At 48.2% G+C, this 19,472-nt stretch overlaps 1 protein-coding gene across 1 annotated transcript; it reads right to left on the bottom strand.

The window, feature by feature from the left end:
• Nucleotides 1–58: 58 nt before the first annotated feature.
• On the bottom strand, nucleotides 59–17,627 carry yes1 (YES proto-oncogene 1, Src family tyrosine kinase). Its single transcript, XM_062482482.1, has 12 exons — nucleotides 17,092–17,627; nucleotides 10,909–11,196; nucleotides 10,119–10,218; nucleotides 9,459–9,557; nucleotides 8,747–8,850; nucleotides 8,498–8,647; nucleotides 7,109–7,264; nucleotides 5,841–6,020; nucleotides 5,603–5,679; nucleotides 4,296–4,449; nucleotides 3,624–3,755; nucleotides 59–1,654 (listed from the first exon to the last, which is right to left on the bottom strand). Exons 2-12 carry the CDS (start codon nucleotides 11,186–11,188, stop codon nucleotides 1,446–1,448), a joined length of 1,641 nt encoding a protein of 546 aa, XP_062338466.1. The 5' UTR covers nucleotides 11,189–11,196; nucleotides 17,092–17,627; the 3' UTR covers nucleotides 59–1,445.
• Nucleotides 17,628–19,472: the final 1,845 nt, after the last annotated feature.

Below are 19,472 nucleotides of genomic sequence, written 5' to 3'. Positions count from 1 at the left end.
TGGATCGGCAAACATTAAACTCTGGGAACCAGGAGAATGTCAATGAATAGGATTGTAGTGTGCATGAATCTTTAGTGAACTGTAGGGGGCGATCTTGACATTAAAATACATATCAAAAAGCAACAAAAAACAGCTGGCTCAATGATTTTTTTTTTTTTTTACATTTATGTTAATGCACCCACAAACACTGGTGTTGTTTGTCACCTGCTGCTTAAGTGTTATTAAAACTGTTGCTAAGAGACCAGGTGGATGGAGTGGTTAACACCATTAGTACAAGATGAAAAAAAGAAACACTATTAATATAACATTCATTCACATGCGGTGTATTTTCATCCCATCAAATTTTGCAATGGACTAAAAATTACTGTTCGCTCAAAAACATTTATAAAACGTTGCAGAAACATTTCGGTATTGGCCATCAGGGGATTATCAAAAACATACTTATGCAATATGGTATCAAGACAATTGATCATTACCCTCAAAATAAAACAATAAAATCTCGGTAAAACCACAATCTGCCATTCAGGTCACCTCATATAAAAGAAACGTACCAACATAAAAATCACTTACAATTTTCTTTCTGTTCAACAAAACATGTTTTTACCTGTTGCTGCCTGTCCCTGTCCTCCCACACATTCGTCACAACACACTGAAGGTCCTTGGGTCATTGGATCCTTCTTCACTCTTGACATAGCTCATGCTTTAAGATTCATCAACCACAGTTCTTGGTCACTTTAATTCAAAGTACTACCCAACTAAAATAAGACAAATCATTACTGTACATCTGGTAAGCTTGAATTAAAAATTATCCCCAAAGTAAAATTAAATGTAATCGAGAAAAATTGCAAAATAATTGGAAAACAAACCCCCCCCCACCCCCCAAAGGAAAGAAAACTAATCAAAACAGGTGTGCAACTGACAACAAATCCACCAGCTGAGACTGAATTGCTGAGAGAAACACCATCTGCTCGCTCAGAACAAAGTGGATAACAAGGGAGTTTGGATTCCACCTGGGACTTTAAAAGTACCCGTCCCCAAGACCTCTCGCTCCATCCAGGCACACTGACGTAGCCTAGGCAACCCACAACAGGTCAAGGTAATGTGCAGAGGGGAAACAGAGAAGGGAACGTTTATAAATACTGTGAGTGACTCTCCCCAGCCATCTTTCAACTGGGTCGACTGAAAAGAATGCCAGTGTGGTTCTGGAGTCTGGTGTTTTTGCAGTCGTCTACAAGTCCTTAGCCCTGTAGCATCTCCCTTGGCAAGTTAACACTGTAGCTCTACATGGTGCCAAAGCAGGGGTGGGGGGAGGGGGGTCCCTGGTTTCAAATCCCTACAGATGAATCCTTGACTGGGTACTGTGGTTCTCGATTGTGCCCGAGGGTTGGTAGTTCAACTCCCAAGCCGGTCTGGTGGTGGGTGCCGGGTGGACAGTGGCCAGGCCCCTACAGGTTGTCCCCGGGCTGGTACTGTGGCTCCGTGGCTGTGAAGTAGTCCTCCAGGAAGGACTGCAGGTACTCGAAGGTGGGCCTCTCGTCGGCCTCCTTCTTCCAGCACACCCTCATCATCTCGTGGAGGGACTCGGGGCAGCCTGCGGGGCAGGGCATGCGGTAGCCCCTCTCCACCTGCTCCAGAACCTCCCGGTTCACCATGCCTGGGGACAGACGGAGAGGACAGTCACAAGCAGAACCAGGAAGCACAACCAGGAAGCACAACCAGGAAGCACAACCAGGAGGCACAACCAGGAGGCACAACCAGGAAGCACAACCAGGAAGCACAACCAGGAAGCACAACCAGGAAGCACAACCAGGAAGCACAACCAGGAGGCACAACCAGGAAGCACAACCAGGAAGCACAACCAGGAAGCAGTACCAGGAAGCAGAACCAGGAAGAAGAAACCTCTGGTTTCTACCAGCTCAGCTGCAGGGCTGTTTTACTAGAACATGCCCTGTTAGAATGTCCAACCCTAATTAGAAGCATGTGTTCCTAACTAAATTGAGGAGAATACCATGACATTCTATCCTATCAAAACCGGACTGGACATATGGTTGTGTATCTATAAATGCCAGCGGTCTGGCATTAAGCCTGAAATAATCTCTTACATTCTCGCCAGTTCAGCTGAACAAACTGAACTGGCTAGTGTGTGTGTGTGTGTGTGTGTGTGTGTGTAGTTGTTGCCTGTCTCCCAGGACCCTCTCTAGTCCAGTACAGGAAGACAGTCCTTGTGAACCCAGTGACAGAGCAGCTAGCTATCACTAGCGTTCCCTGGGGAGTCAGCCTGCAGCTAAAAGGGGTTGTGACAGAGAAAGAGTGGTAACGACACAACCATATCCGTTACCCCCATTTCGCTCTCTCCCGCCTTCTCTCTCTCTCCCCCTCGCCCCTTTTTTCCCTCCTTCACCCTCCACCCCCCCCTTCTCTCTCTCTCTCCCCCCCCCCTCTCTCTCCCCCCCCCTTCTCTCTCTCTCCCCCCCCTCTCTCCCCCCCCCTCCTCTCTCTCTCCCCCCCTTCTCTCTCTCCCACCCCCCTCTCTCTCCCCCCCCTCCTCTCTCTCTCCCCCCCCTTCTCTCTCTCTCTCTCTCTCTCTCTCTCTCTCTCTCTCTCTCTCTCTCTCCCCCTTGCCCCCATTCGCTCTCCTTCACTCTCTATCCCCCCATCCTTCTCTCTCTCCGGGGACCACAGGGATCAAATTCTCTCACACTCCCTGAAAGAGGAGAAGGGCTTCGGACAACTGTTGGTTGATGTGTCTGGGAGAGTGTGCTTTTATTCCATGTGAGAACTGTTGATAGGTTGGCATGGTCTAGGTCTCAGCATGGATGATTTATTTAAAGAACATGAGTCATCCATCCATAAATAAACAACGCGAGAGGGGACAGATTTTGTTTGTTTTCAATGAAAGTGTTTCAGTGCGCCTCAATACAGAATGCCTCTGATGCCTCTCATACACTAACAATAATCCCACAAGTCTAACTTGTGTCATCAGCGAGAGAGGTAACGAAGGTCTTTAAAAGCTCCATGATTCAAACCTCCAAGACCAGGGTGGGCTTGAGCCCACCACCATTACCAGATCTGGAGCACCCCTCTCACACCAAAGAGCTCACCAACCAATCAGAAGAGCCCACAGAGGGCAGATGGCTAAACATCACAGACCGGGGGCGTGTCCCATTCATAAAAACACCCTCCACAAAGCCCTTTCCACACCTCTCAGCAGATCAGATGGGAGTGGAGTGAGATGTTATCAACAGGAGAAACACCTGTTACGCTTCGCTGGCCCCCGGGGGGCTTAAACAGGAAGTGATTCAGGCCACAGGGAAGGGGGCTGCTTTTTGGAATGGAATGCAGCCCTGACGACTGACTCTGTCAGATGGTTCTCTGTCTAATCAGGGCCTGTCTCTGGATTCATGGCAAGACAGTCACCCCCCCCACACACACACTGCAGTACCTCACTAACCCAGCAGGGGGTGGGGGTGAGGCGACACAGGTAGCAGGAGCCAACCCACACACAGGAAGATACCTTTTCACGTTACCAAGGGCCATCTGTGTTGACTGAATCTCCTATTCCCTTTTCCAGTCACAAAGACACCGCCCCGTATTGACCCCATGGTGCCCCGGCCTGTGTTTACCTGGGTAGGGCACCCTCCCCTTGGTGACCAGCTCGGTGAGCAGGATGCCGAAGGACCACACGTCAGACTTGATGGTGAACTTGCCGTACAGCGCTGCCTCGGGAGCGGTCCACTTGATGGGGAACTTGGCTCCTGCAAGGGGGTGAAAACACAGACCCTGACCAACCTGTATGAACAGCCTGTTACTATTACTTATGCTATTATATACAGCAAATTATATCTATCTATATATCTCTATATATCTGTATATATCTAGAGATATATATATATATATATATATATATATATATATATATATATATATAGATACACATATATGTATGTGAAGTGTGTATACACTACACTATTACTTACTGTAATATTGTACGTATTTAGCATACATTTTTATCATAAGTGATGAAGGGGCGTTTGGGGATTTGAACCTGTGGTCTTTTGACCTAGTTTAGGTTGGTTTAGATGCAGTTCTATAGTCATATGTGAAGCCCTCACTGACACTGCTGGTAAAAAGGGCTATAATAATGATGATTTCATCTGCAGTCAATTGCTCTATACCACCAAGCTAGGAACTGTCTCTCTGCTTAATAAGGACACACCTGGTCAGGAAGCAGGGATCCTGCAGGTGCACGTGCTGCAGGTGTGAGCGTGCGGGGGACAGGAGCCTGGGGAGCTCACCTTGTCTGGCTGTGTACTCGTTGTCCTCGATCAGCCTGGCCAGACCAAAGTCAGCGATCTTGCACACCAGATTGTCTGCCACCAGGATGTTGGCCGCACGCAGGTCTCGGTGGATGTAGTTCATCCTCTCGATAAAGGCCATGCCGTCTGCAATCTGGGCCAGGGCAGGGCAGGGCAGGGCAGGGCAGGGCATGGCAGGGCATGGCAGGGCAGGGCAGGACACACACAGGGAGGGACAGTGAGTGTGTTAAGCTGCACCAGGAGATGATTGGACTGATCAAGCCTCCAAATGTCACAGGGCTGAGTTTAAGCACCTGTTTCCTGCTCTTGGTCAATGTTTTTCTAGTCAAAGTCCAACTTTTGGTCTGAGAAGCCTTTGGTCTGAAGATGGAAAAATCCAGTTTGGTGTAGAGTGACAGTCAGCTGTGTGTGTGACTGGTGAGGATGGGACTGTGTGTGTGTGTGACTGGTGAGGATGGGACTGTGTGTGTGTGTGACTGGTGAGGATGGGACTGTGTGTGTGTGTGTGACTGGTGAGGATGGGACTGTGTGTGTGTGTGACTGGTGTGGATGGGACTGTGTGTGTGTGTGTGACTGGTGAGGATGGGACTGTGTGTGTGTGTGACTGGTGTGGATGGGACTGTGTGTGTGTGTGACTGGTGTGGATGGGACTGTGTGTGTGTGTGTGACTGGTGAGGATGGGACTGTGTGTGTGTGTGACTGGTGTGGATGGGACTGTGTGTGTGTGTGTGAGTGGTGTGGATGGGACTGTGTGTGACTGGTGTGGATGGGACTGTGTGTGTGTGTGTGTGACTGGTGTGGATGGGACTGTGTGTGTGTGACTGGTGTGGATGGGACTGTGTGTGTGTGTGTGTGACTGGTGTGGATGGGACTGGCATGTTGATGGGGGAGCTGCTAAATCCCTGGAAGCCTGACAAAATCTCAAACACTTTTCTATTCTGCTGAGAGCGAGAGAGAGCGAGCATTAAGTGCTCACTGTGGGGTTGACACGCTAGCTGTTAGCGTCCTCTGAGGAGTGCTGTTTAAGTGCTTCAGGCAATGAGCAGGACAGTAGGAAGAGCAGCGCACACAAGGCGGTGTGTGTGAGTGTGTGATGGGATGTGTAGAGATGTCAACCCCATTATCAAATAAATATGACAGCCATATGGGAAATTGTGACTGACTCACAGAAAGACCTAGCATCAGCACGCACGCACGCACACGCACGCACACACACGCACACACACACACCCTGTCAGCTGTAGTTAGAGTTGCTCTAAGCTCCTCCAGCAGTGAGCTGAGTTTACCTGTGCAGCCATGTCCACCAGCTGGGGCAGCTTGAGAGATTTACCATCTCCTTCCTTCAGGAAATCCAACAAACTCCCTGCAAGAACAACACGGCAGAAAATACTGAAGGAGTGAAATTACAATCCATACTAATCTATTACGGATATTATTTCTGGATAGGTCAATGGGTTTTTATGTTTCTCATTAAACATTAGGCCAACCACGCAAAACATGGATGGTGTGTGCGTGTTGCTGTACCTTTGGCCATGTACTCTGTGACGATGTAGATGGGCTCCTCTGACACCACGGCGTACAGAGGCACCAGCTTGTCGTGCCGCAGCTTCTTCATGATCTGGGCCTCCTGCAGGAAGGCCTCGGGGGACATGGTGCCCGTCTTCAGGGTCTTGATCGCCACCTTGGTGGTGCCGTTCCACGTGCCTGACCAAAAATGATGACGTAACAGGCTTTAATGTGGTTGGTGTGGCAATTGTGACGCAGTTCAAATGTATCTGAACAATAGCGGGGCGAGATAGAAGTTAATGAAAGTTTTGTATTTGTACCGTAGAAAACAGTTCAGCTATTAGTAAAAAGATCATTCCTGGAGTGAATTCAGTGTTAACTTTGGAAGTTTTCAGCAGCCTACAAGACAGCCGGATATGACATCATTCTGTCCTCTATTTGAATTCTCTTGAAATAATCATTTACTCCTCCGGGGTCACTTGTACAAACAAAGCTTATACAAACAGATTTACCGTCATCAATGAATCACACTGAACAACGTGTGACTAACCAGTCCAAAATATGACTGATCCAAAATATGACTGATCCAAGACTCCAACGCATGAAAAACCACAGACTACACAACAGACTACACAACGCGTTTCTGCTGAAGCAGCACTCACAAAGATAGATAAGATACAGAACGAACAAAAAGAAAAAAAGAAAAGACAAAAAGAAAGAAAGAAAGAAAAGAGGAAGAGAGAGAGGTGGAGGTGGAGAGAAAGAGAGAGGTTCAAAAGAAAAAAAGGATGACACCAAAGAAAGGAAGGAGAGAGAGAAAGAGAGAGAATTCCTGCTTGATTGCAAGCTGGGAGCGGGGCAGGTTGGGACGTGCGGCAGGTGAAGGCCTGACGACAGAGGGGAGCGACAGAGGGGAGAGACAGAGGGGAGCGACAGAGGGGAGCGACAGAGGGGAGCGACAGAGGGGAGCGACAGAGGGGAGCGACAGAGGGGAGAGACAGAGGGGAGCGACAGAGGGGAGCGACAGAGGAGCGACAGAGGGGAGAGACAGAGGGGAGCGACAGAGGGGAGAGACAGAGGGGAGAGACAGAGGGGAGCGACAGAGGGGAGCGACAGAGGGGAGCGACAGAGGGGAGCGACAGAGGAGCGACAGAGGGGAGAGACAGAGGGGAGAGACAGAGGGGAGCGACAGAGGGGAGAGACAGAGGGGAGCGACAGAGGGGAGCGTGACGCAGGAGGGCGGCGCTCGTCAGGCAGTGTGTGGACGCGTGGAGGCGTGGCCTTACCCATCCAGACCTCTCCGAAGCAGCCCTGGCCCAGTTTGAGCTCCAGGCGGAGGGACTCGCGGGGGATCTCCCAGGCGTCCTTGGACAGGCCCTGGGTCTGGGGCTTCACCGTAGGACACACCACCGTCAGTCTGTAGCACAGCCCGTCAGCATGCTCTGGAACCACACACACACACACACGTCGGTGTCATCCACCGTCCAAAGGTCCTTCCACACCCTGCATATCCGTGTTTCGACATCCATTTGCCCTTTTTTTTTTAATAAGCACAGCCCAGAGGGAAGGACAGCTACCTCCCCAGCCTGATAATACATTAGTGTCTCAAATCTACGGGAGTCTCTCCCTCAACAGCAGAGAAAGCCCTGAACTTCCGCTGCGGCCGCTCACGGATCCACGGCCTGAGATGATATGACGGAGCAGACTGCTGGGGGAAAACTTCTGGATTGTGTTTTTAGGATAATCCCTACTCCTCATTTTTGAGAACATGTGATTGTATCTATGGCTGAATGTGTGCCCAGTACTAACAATCACGACTTTCTACAATCTCTAAAAACAGTAAGAATAATGTGTTCATTTAGCTGCAGATGCTCTTATCGAAAGCAACATACAAAAGGGGGATTTGAACCTGCAAACGCTTGATCTGCAGTCCAATGCTCAAACCACTGAGCTATACCTATCCCTTGTTGATCTATAGATGCTTAAGAGGTCAACTGCCATTCTGTTAATGTTTTCAAACTGTTCATTGATTTTTTGGTAGATAGCATCTATGGATCACCATCTAACACCATTACTGCCACAACACAACTATATACTATATACTTGCCAAAAACTACATTGGAAATGCACAACATTTTCCAAATAGTTATTGAATCTTGTACATTACCTACCTACATGAATCATACCTGCCATGCATGGGCGAAGGACAAAATAACCATGGGTAACATAACGATCTAGCTGGTCTCCCAACGTCGTAATGTTGTTGACAATGTCGACTAATCAGAGACCTAGCACCATAATACACTTGCACACCGTGTAATCTAGAGTCTGGGACACCACACGCAGCATGCACACCACACTAATAACACACTCCATGAGAGGCGCTTGTACAGGGAATGTGCACACAGGCATTGTCAGCTGAAGAGCTACCTACACAGTGTGTGTGTGTGTGTGTGTACTTGTGTGTGTGTGTGTACCTGTGTGTGTGTGTGTGTGTGTGTACCTGTGTGTGTGTGTACCTGTGTGTGTGTACCTGTGTGTGTGTGTGTGTGTGTGTACCTGTGTGTGTGTGTACCTGTGTGTGTGTGTACCTGTGTGTGTGTGTGTGTGTACCTGTGTGTGTGTGTGTACCTGTGTGTGTGTGTGTGTGTGGGGGGAGCTGCCTGGCTGCCTACCTGTGTAGTGTTTCACCAGCTTCTGCAGGTTCTCAAACTGGGCCCTGGTGGTGATGTAGTAGCCCCCGTTATCCAGCTTGCGGATCTTGTAGTGTTTCACGTTTTCTCCCTTCATGTCGTCCCAGTCCCGGATGGACAGGGAATAGGCACCTGGCGGACAGGGAACGAAAGGTAGGGTTAGGCTCCACGTGGTTTGTCGAGTGTGTGTGTGTGTGTCTGTGTGTTAACATAAGCACGCATGCTCCTCACCTTTGGTGGTCTCGCTCTCTCGTGCCAGGTAAGTGCCTCGCTGGTTTCCTGGTACCAGAAGAAGTCGCTCGGCGTCTTTGCGACCCATTTTACCGAAATACCATCTGGCAAAAACAAACCAAACATTAGGTATAAACTCTGGGGGAGGAGTTTAGCCAACACTGATCTAAATCTTAAACTAGAATTGAAGTGAAGGAACACTGCCATTGGCTGAAAAATAAAGAATTCTGGTTTGTATGATGCCAAACGCCTTTATACTCTGCACATTCCCACAGTATAAGCTATCAGTTCTAATTACATACACCTGGTGGAGTTGTTAGGCAGTCAGCAAACCTGCCGAGCAACATGGGTCACTGAGAACAAGGAAAACAATCTGTCTAAAAACAGCACATCCCATTAAACAAATGTCACCCAGGTTGTGTTTTTGGACTACAGGAATGTCATCTCTTCTTAAGTGACAATGTGGGCTTATTGTCCCATCCTGTCATGTGCTCCTGGAAGGCCAGTCAGTGTGTGACCCGCTGTCATGCTGTCTTAATTAGCTGTGGCAGAGCTGCATCCGCTGCTTCCAGGAGGGGGGGAGGGAGGGAGGGGGGGGGGAGGGAGGGAGGGGGGGGAGGGAGGTAGAAGAGAGGAAGGGAGGGAGGGGGTTGACAGAGGGAGGGTGAGGAGAGAAGGAGAGAGAGAAGCAGAGGGAGGGAGCCAGTCTTACTCCTCTGCTTGGATGGAGTCGGCAGGAGCGACGTAGTTACTGGGGATGTAGCCCTTGTTGCCAGTGTTGATGGAGCGGGCTTCCCACCAGTCTCCCTCCCTGAGGGAAACACAGACCACAGAAGACCACAGCGTTAGACTACCCCACATACACGCCCTTCACTGTACAGACTGGGAACGTCAAGCAATACCCAAACACCTATGTCCCATAGAACTGCAAACACATCTCAAATACACATAAAGAAATGCCAGGGGTATCTTCGATTTAGTCCAATTCGAAACTGTGTATCAGGAGCAGATGAACCGTCCCAGTAAAACCCTGGTTGGAAACGGGTGCGTGTGTTGATGCGTGACTCTTGGTGCATGGAAGTTTAAGGAGCAGAGGGCAGCAGCACTCTGCTGTGATCTGAGTTGAGGGCTTAACCAGATGGTCCATTAGAAGGATCGTTTAAACCCAGACGGATTTCAGTATCCATATTACTGCTGCAATACAATGAGGGATTAGCTCTCACAAACACACCAAACCAGGCCAGTCCAGCCCACGTTGTGCAACAACGCAGAAGCAGGTTCTACTGTCATTTTGGACGCGTACGGATGAAAACTGAGGCGTACAACTGGTAAAATACATGATTAACACGAAACTGTGGCAACATGTACTCACGTGTTGTTGATGATTTGAAACCGGTCTCCTTTCTTGAAAGACAGGTCATCCGACGTCCTCGCCTCGTAGTCGTACAGCGCCACAAAGAAGGTCACGCCGCCTTCAAAGAATGACCAGGGTTAGGATTCTATAGGTGGGCAAATCAAATAGGCCTTCTCTATCTGGGATATCAAATCGGCCACTTCACACATGAGACTTGAATGACAAGAAAACGGGATTTGTTCAAGGGCTCCTACGCTGAGCTTGTATGCTTTTTCTTTGATGAAGGAACACAATGAGTGGGTAGGGATCCCAAACTAGCTGACTATACCAATATGACTCAAGCACTTAGATAATGAAGAGCTCGGCTGGGAGAAGTGTTGATGCCAGACCTGAGGAGTGACACAGTGCAGAACAGACAGGCCCAGGCGGAAGGGTTACGCGCAGAAGGAAATCGACTGGGGCAGGATTAGATCTAAACAGCCTGGTGAGATTAGATTATCAGAGTGAGGAGCCCAGAGAGGGGAGGGGCAGCAATGGAGGTGAGGGGGATTACAATCCCTGAACACTACAAGCATCCAACAACGCAAGCGAGAGGTGGTGCTACATCACAATCATTTCACTTTTACAAAAAAAGAATACGAGTTTTGCCTGCTCTGCCTCGCTACAAAGTACTACAGTGACGACTTAGGTTGTTTTTCCACAGGTTTCCTTCAGCAGACATGCACATCAAATGCCTCGAATGAAGAAACGGGGCGGCTGCCGATCCGCCTACATCCCCCACAATCCCCCGCGTGGGTCCTTATCTCACCTGTGACCACTCCGGGAAAGGGGCTGCTGACCGTGACCGAGGTGAAGGAGGACGAGGCGCCACCGAACGGCGTCATGATGGAGGACGAGCCCCCGAAGGGCGTGAGGCCGGAGGCGGGGTGGTATCCGCTGCCGGGCCCCTTGAGGCCGGGTGACTGGCCCATGAGGGTGGGGTCGGGCCCGTAGTGACCCATGTGTCCGTGCTGCGGCGTGGAGGCCGAGTTCTCCGGACGGGACTTGAACGCGGGGCCCTTGTCTTCTTTGCTCTTGACACAACCCATCGTCACGTCTGGAGAGAGAGATGTTAGCTGGCTTTGTTAGTCAGCGAAAGCAGCTCGGATTGTACAGCAGTGGACATGGTTCGAAACTGACTTCAGCAATGACTATTCATCATGTCTTGCATGCTTGAAGCATTTTAAGATCCCTCCCCATGTTGAAAACAAAGATTTGATGCAAGGCTACATGAGTCACATGCCTAAAGTTCCCCTTCAAACAAGAGCGGCTTGACTGGACCACAGATATCATGTTCCACCCTCCAGAGATGTGCTCCCCACCCTGATGTGGACGTCTCTCCCTGGCTGACACACATATGACGACCAGGACAAGCCCTGTGTGTACTGTCCAAGCCAAAGGCATGATCTGCAAGACGGTTCATGTTCTCATTCATGTTTCCACACAGGGGAGCCCCTCAAATACCTAGTGTGAGTGTGAGTGTGAGTGAGAGAGGAATGGTGTGTGTGTGGGCGCGTGCGTGAGAGAGATCACAGAGGAATGTGGGGCCTGAAAGAAACAGGTGTCCAGCCCAGGAGACTAACACCCTGCATGAAGCTAGGGAACAGGCGGTCAATCACAGTGTGTGTGTGTGTGCGTCTTTAAAGGGGAAAGCCCACGCAAGGAACGTGCTAGAAGAGAGACAGACCCAGAGCCTGATCCTAGCTTTCTGAAAACTTAGAACAACACAGCTGATGACCTGGTCTAGTGGAGTCAACATTGGTGAGCGGAGAGCTGATAGGTGAGCTGTAGTCATTCACAGATCAAAGGGTCAAAAGCAAATATTTGCCTTCAGTCCTCTCCTGACTGATAGCCAGGGGGAACTCCAGCTCCTCTCTGAAGAGCCCGCGTCATCTGTAGAAAGCAGTAGGGACATAGATCTAGTGATTTACTTCCAGTACTGAGCATAGCTTCACTTTTAAACCAAATCTCGGTGACGCTAATAAAGAATTAACGGCCTTAATGAAAATACTGCGAAAAATGCCTCCTTCCTTCCTGCTTCTCCTTCTTTGTAATGATCCCAGATCTAGGGGAGACCGGAGTGGCTCCGAGGAGCCAAGCAACACAAACTCTGAAACCCAGACAGACCAGGGATCCATACAGCCCATTGATCCGATTTCTGGAGATGGATTAGTGTTCTCTCTGGCTGTCGCCAGCGGATGCTCCCACGAGCCAGGAGCAGCCGGCAGGGGAGAGGAGCAGCCGGCAGGGGAGAGGAGGAGCCGGCAGGGGAGAGGAGCAGCTGGCAGGGGAGAGGAGGAGCCGGCAGGGGAGAGGAGCAGCCGGCAGGGGAGAGGAGGAGCCGGCAGGGGAGAGGAGCAGCCGGCAGGGGAGAGGAGGAGCTCCACAAGTGAGAGAGAAGATGAACAGGGGACTCATGAAGACGGGAGACATTGTTTGTCTGCATCGACAGAAAAGGGAGGGGAGAGTGAGACAGCGCGAGAGAGAGAGAGACAGGAGAAAGAGAGAGACAGACAGAGAGAGAGAGACAGAGAGAGTGAGACAGACAGACAGACAGACAGAGACAGAGAAAGAGAGGCAGAGAGAGGAAGAGAGAGAGAGAGGAAGAGAGAGAGGAGCCAGCAGACGGACGGCGTTCCGCAGATGTGTGGCTCGTTGGCGTTACAAAAGCAGCTCTGTCTCACTCGGAGCAGAGAGAGCATTAACAGTATGTACACATCGGTGTCACGGACCAATAGGCTTCTTTTACACTTCCACAATGAACCCAGCCCAGTCTACACTCGCTCAGACACACGTATCCTACACACGGCCAATACTGGAACGCTCACAATGCCCAAAGATAGGACTTCTTAACTCTTTACACACCGGTGACAAAGACCATGAGCCGTCTATTCAGCAATGAACGGTGCTTCTGCCATTATGCTGGAGATCAACAGTATTATCTTTCCTGATTCATCAAAGATAGGCCTACAAGCGACATCCACAGGCTCCACGCTGAGGGGTGTTCGACGAGTCAGCACCTGTAGGGTGTCACACACACACACACACGCCACAACCTTTTCCTGACCCCACACCCTACTGCGTGATCCCAAACTCCAACACCACACACCACCTGAGGCTTTTCATCCACTTAGCGCTAACGCTAAATGCTAACGACATATCGGACACAGCGGGGAGAAATCAACAGGGAGACCCGACCAGGGTCAGTCTGGTTGGCAGGGTATCCATGTGACAAATCCCTCTGCCCTGACGATTTACAGTCTGGGGCTGGTTATCCGTACTGGAGTTGCTGACCTGATAATCCTGACGAGGCTAGACAATGGAGGAGGACGAGCTTGACAGAGGTGGGGGGTGGGAGGGGGCGGGGGCGGGGGCGGGGGGTGATGGCGGTGTTTGTGGGGAAGATCATACGAGTGACTAATAAGGGTTTGCTTAACCAGGCAAGACGTTTCAGCTGATCTGAAAGCTGCATCACAAGTGATCCTCTTCTGGTTGACAGTGACGGGGATGGGCGTAGCTCAGTGGTAGAGCATTTCACCGCAGATCAAGAAGGTTGCATGTTTCGAGTCCCCCATGGCTTTGGATGAAAGCGTCTGCTGAAGTATACGCCATTACAATGCAACGGAGCAATCAAGATTTACAAACACAACCCGCAGTTAGATTGAAGTTGTCAAAAGTCATTGCTTTTTTTTGCTCAACCATGATGAATGCCTGTCCTTATCGCTTCATCTATATGGAAACAGTTTCAGTCAGGCTGCGCACACTCGCCTACCAGAGTGCTGCTGACGAGACCGGGAATAGAACTGAGGCTTGAGAGAGCCCAAAGCGATGTCACATGATCAGGCCTGTCCAATTGCTTTTTAACCCACGAGCTCACTCGACTGCCACCAGCCTTTCTCGCATTTACACGCCCTGTGGCGGAATGGTCTGCCGAGCCAGCTTGAGGATTTCTCTCAGTGTACTCCATAGCCACACTGATGATTTATTCTGAACGTAAACAAAGCTTCTGTTGTTTAGAAAGAAACAACCAGATTTGTAGATCTCTGAGATGGTTGTGCCTGGGGTGGGGCAGACAACACAGGGTTCTGTTGAGGACCAGCGAGGACACTTAACTAGCCGTGTAGAGACTGCTGCTGACATGTCCATGTCGTGATGGTGTACCCGACCCCCAGCCCATGGCTTGGATCTGGCCTAAGTGGTTGCCATGACAACGGTTTTACATTCGAGACACCACAATTGCTGTTGTCTTGACGTTTTTTACAAAGTTAAAAGTTTTTATCCGAAAGCTTTTTACAATAATATTAGAGAAATAATAACAAGGATGCAACAGGCCAATTTCTGGAAGAGCTTGTCAGACAGGAAGAGATGATTTCTGCCCCTACCTGTGCTCCCACCACTGCAAACCAGGTTCTGCTTTCCACAAAGGGAGAGGAGCAAGTACAGTCCAGAGAGATGTCTCCTATGCTGCCTTTAAACACCCCTACACATGCTAACGCTAACAACACACGCTAATGAAGGCAGACAAACGAAAGACCTAACCTGACCTGAGGACGGATGAACGTCATCTAAATATCAAGCTGGTGCAAAAGATACGTTCATCCTTTTTTCAACCTGTAGATTCTACAGGCAACATCAGCCATGAGTCAATTACTAAATGTAAGAGAGAATGTGTGAGCCATTGATCGAGCCATTGTAAGAATGAGCAAGGCAGAGGGACCCCATGGCACAATACTACGACAGTACTCATTTCTAAACCCTCTGGGCAGAAGAGGGTTTGAGAACCACTATGTGGAGAAGACGGCGAGTGAGAATGCTGGAATGAAAGGGAGAGATATGGGTCAATGCTGGAAGTATCCCGAACAAGGGTTTAATGGCAGCCTAAATGGACTCTTCTGCAAATCAAACTTCATTGAACCCTCTTAGGGGATCACGTGCTAACTGATCTTGTGTTACAGACCCATATAACATATGGTTTCTAGACCATTCTAACCTTTAATTCGGGTGTATATGGGATACCAAAAACAGACAAAGTCTCACATGCTCTGAGAAACTTTGCAGTCCCTACAAATCGTTCTCAATACACTGGTCTTTAAATGGTGATTGTTCATCAGATCATTTACCATTAGATGGACAGTAGGGCAATTATAGAGGATATATATTGACCAAAGCACTCAACAGGATCTAACATGTCATATGACTGTCAGCCTACATTCCCGTTCCAGTTAATCAGATATGGTGCAACCTTGGAGTGTACATAGCCAGGGTTGGGCCCAGGCCACCTTTGAGCTAATACTTAATGCTTTCAGTCAGGACATGGAACCCTTGATGTCACTCAGTATGGGTCCTGTAAACATATGCCTTGCTAGCACACACAAAACAAGTTCAACTTCACAGAAAGTGATCCTCGAATACAAGTGGAAATTACAAATCGCATGCTTTGAAAATTACTTGTAAACATTTTGTCAGCGTCAAGGACGAGCCTGAGAAAATGAAAGATACAGTCGTGGGAGCCGAGAAACAGGAAGGCCTGTTGTACGCTTGAGAGCAGGGAACACAGATTTGTTTGGTAAACAGCAGACACGGGGAAAGACAGGGATGGGGGATATAGCTGGCAGACTCAACCAAAGAGTCCCTCTGCAATTGCACTGGAACACTCTCTATTGGTGCAGTATGGTCTTATCACCATGGCAGCCTGCCACTCCCTGCCAATCACAGTAAGTAGAGAGGGGGGAGGGAAAAACTTCCTTCCGAATCCATTCATGCCACTGAAGCCACCTGCTGTGGCCAACAAAGGCTAAGACCACTGAGAAAGAGAGAGAATCATCACCATACCAAAAGAAACCCCTCTCTATCTTAAGCATCACAACCACAAAAGAGGATGCAACTAAGATACAAACTCTTGACACGTTATTCTTTTAATTAAAAGCAAACGGTATGACAGCGTCCTCGCATCACAGTTAGTTCAGTTGTGCCCTTATATGTGATGATAAAGTTTGTGCTGTGCAGAGGTCAATATGGTGTGTGGTGTGTTGCTCTGTAAATGCCACCCTAACACTGTGCCTCACTTGTCTGTGAACAGCCTTCCCAGCCCCCCCTTTCCAGTTGTGTGTAACTGACATGGGTGTCTGTCCAGAGGGAGATAGTATGGCTATCCAGTAGACTGGGACTGTCCTCACAGAAGGATTACCATGGGCGGATTACTGTGGCATTGTTGCATGTCCACACACCAAAATGTATGTCATTGAATTCACAATGCTTATTTAACACCACCGTGTTGTCTATAAACGGGGTACAGAGCCAATACGACCGTAAGTTTATTGGAAACACAGATCCATAGAGTTAGGATGAGATTTAAAAACACGGAATGGTTTTCACTTCCGGAAGTGAAGTGGGGTTTACCTGTTAGAAGTTGAGCAAGACTCATAAAATGGCTGTATTTGAATGGATTTCAAATAAACATGCTAGAGCCCGAATAGCACATGTTGGGTAACACGTTTGGTGTTCTCATTCAGGCAGAGAACGTGCACACAAGTGCCTCTTCACATTCAGGATTTAAACAGCTCACGACTAGAATAAGAAAATACGATTTCAAATAAGTCAAAACACTACCGAGAAGGATAGGCCCTACTGAAAAGAGCAGTTCCAACAATTTTAAGGGCAAAGTAGGCTACTGGAAGCCAACCTATATTTTGTATCATTGATAACATTCGTGCAAAAAACAGGCATAATATAACGTTCCCCTACGTCGATTAAATTATGCAATTGTTGATTTTTAGTTTTATATTGACCAGAACATTACCTCACGACTTGATACTTTGTTTCGCTGTTTGAACTCAACACTATTCGCGCAACTTTTCCTTCATTTCACAAAGTAGGCTAGGCTACAAAGGGCCTGGCTGCCACTTGACTTTAAATAGGCAGACTCGCTAATAATGCACTTTTAGATTGTTACCTGAAAAAAAGACCCTGCTTTTCTTGCAGTTACATACGTCTTCTGTTCTTTACTGCTCTTTACTAGCCCACAAGCCGAGCAGAAACACAAACGCTTCCCGTGTGTGAAGTAAAATCTCAGACATCGGTCTGTCCCATACCGAGTGCTTGAAACTCCAGAAAATTCTTCTGTCAAAATGTTCCAAAATCCTTGAAACATAAAGTCCAGGCGAGGTCTCTAAGGTATCAAATGTGTAAAGAGCGGCCTGGCAAAATCAGAAATCACCTCCGGCGAACCTAAAACTTGGGAACCGGAACCGGTGAAAATCGCATTGAACGCCACATAACAATAGATAGGCACAGTTGTCGAAGCCTTGGGAAAGCGTCTCCCCTATCGTGAATGCTGCTGTTCCCCTCTGTGGCCAACTTGCCCCGAGAGCAATATGGCTGCCTCATCGAAGTCTAGCTATAAGTCAGCTGTTAAATCTATTACTATCCGTTTTTTTGTTGTTGTTACAAATTCAGTCTTCAGAGTACACTAGGTGGTTTATTCCTGAGAATGATTTTGCCGAAAGAGAGTGGCACACCAAATTGCAGGTATTCAACTATTTCGCACCTTTCTAATATACACAACGTCATGGCGCCATCTACACTTTAAAATAGGTATTTTTCAGTCCATTCAAACTACAGACTTGGCTTATCTTTGTGAAATAAATAAAACCATGCACACCCCATAGGTGTGATTCTTACAGCCTAGTGTAGGCTAAATAATAAGATAAGATTGTAATGTATGGCTTACAGCCAAGTCCACAATCTAAACATAATTGAAGATTGGAATGTTGATTAATCTACCTAAGCCTACTATAAAGCCTAAACACAATAGCTATACTATAGGCTAACATGGACACTACCCTAACACCGACTCACGGTGCATTATAAAACTGTGTGAACGGTAGAACCACTCAAGGATTCATTAAACCGCGCCATGCTGTGGAACAAGGGCCCGTAAGACACTCAGACGTGCAGAGGCTGTCGTTGTATAAATTGCCTCGTGGGTTCAGTCCCACGCCCCCCGTAGGCCTATTTGGCTTTGGATGGAGGTGTAAATGTGGAGATGGAGGTGTTATTAAAGTAAATAAATAAAACGTCAAACGTAGCCTAAATGTTGGTCCTGGCTTCCGTGCTGACCTGTCAGACTCAAAGAGTTCTGTGACTGAGCAGAAACAGGGTCCATGTACTACTCATTTACATTTACATTTAGTCATTTAGCAGACGCTCTTATCCAGAGCAACTTACAGTAAATACAGGGACATTCACCCGAGGCAAGTAGGGTGAAGTGCCTTGCCCAAGGACACAACGTCATTTGACACGGCCGGGAATCGAACTGGCAACCTTCAGATTACTAGCCCGATTACCTAACCGCTTAGCCACCTGACTCCTCACGTCCCTTTCCTTTTGCGCAAGCTCATACACATTCCGTAGATATATGTTTTGTTATATTTTGTGTTTATTGTTAATGAATATAAAAATACAAAATAATGATATAATCTGTAATCTGAAAACTTGACATTGTCCGACTGCTGGGAAGAGTGGGCAGTCAGAAGACCGAGAGAAGGCCCTGTGGCATATTATGTGGTGTATTATGTGGACGAGGATGTCGAAGAGGGAAGAGGGGCATCTTCAGATCCCAATAGACATTAGACATTTTCTAGAGCTTGTGCTCAGGACATCCTAATGTTTTATGGTTTGATCTGTTTAAAATGTCGAATAGACCCTAAAATACACGTGAGAAACAGTCTCTCTCTCTCTCTCTCTCTCTCTCTCTCTCTCTCTCTCTCTCTCTCTCTCTCTCTCTCTCTCTCTCTCTCTCTCTCTCTCTCTCTCTCTCTCTCTCTCTCTCTCTCTCTCTCTCTCTCTCTCTCTCATCTCTCTCTCTCTCTCTCTCTCTCTCTCTCTCTGTGTGATAGAAAGGACTTTCTTCTTCGAATTTTAAAGGCAACGCCAAGTCCACCGTTGTCCACATGATGGCACCGTTTGTTCAGCATTGAATTTTGCTGGAATTTTGTGTTGACAAGCTCAGATGTTCATCGGTAAATGATCACGTAGCCTGCAACAAAAGTTGGGGTTGAGCCCCCCTCGCGATGACTGTGCGTGTTCGTCATTTTGCGTCAGAGTCAACAAAACGCTGACGTGCATCTTTCTCTGTCTTCAGGGAATACAATTCTTCAATTATCTTTTGGTGTGTAAGCAAGGCCTGCTGTTTAAGTCAACTGGAGAGAGACACAATAAGGCTATAGCATATAGGCTACCTTAAAACAATGCTTTCTGAAATTGTATTACTCATCTCTCGTACAAAGTCAGTTAGATTTATTTTTTTCATACACAGCCTATATTAATAGCCTA

The sequence above is a fragment of the Osmerus eperlanus genome, chromosome 16 (assembly GCF_963692335.1).
Source record: "Osmerus eperlanus chromosome 16, fOsmEpe2.1, whole genome shotgun sequence".
Taxonomy (NCBI): domain Eukaryota; kingdom Metazoa; phylum Chordata; class Actinopteri; order Osmeriformes; family Osmeridae; genus Osmerus; species Osmerus eperlanus.
This window is presented reverse-complemented; position numbering and strand designations above follow the sequence as displayed.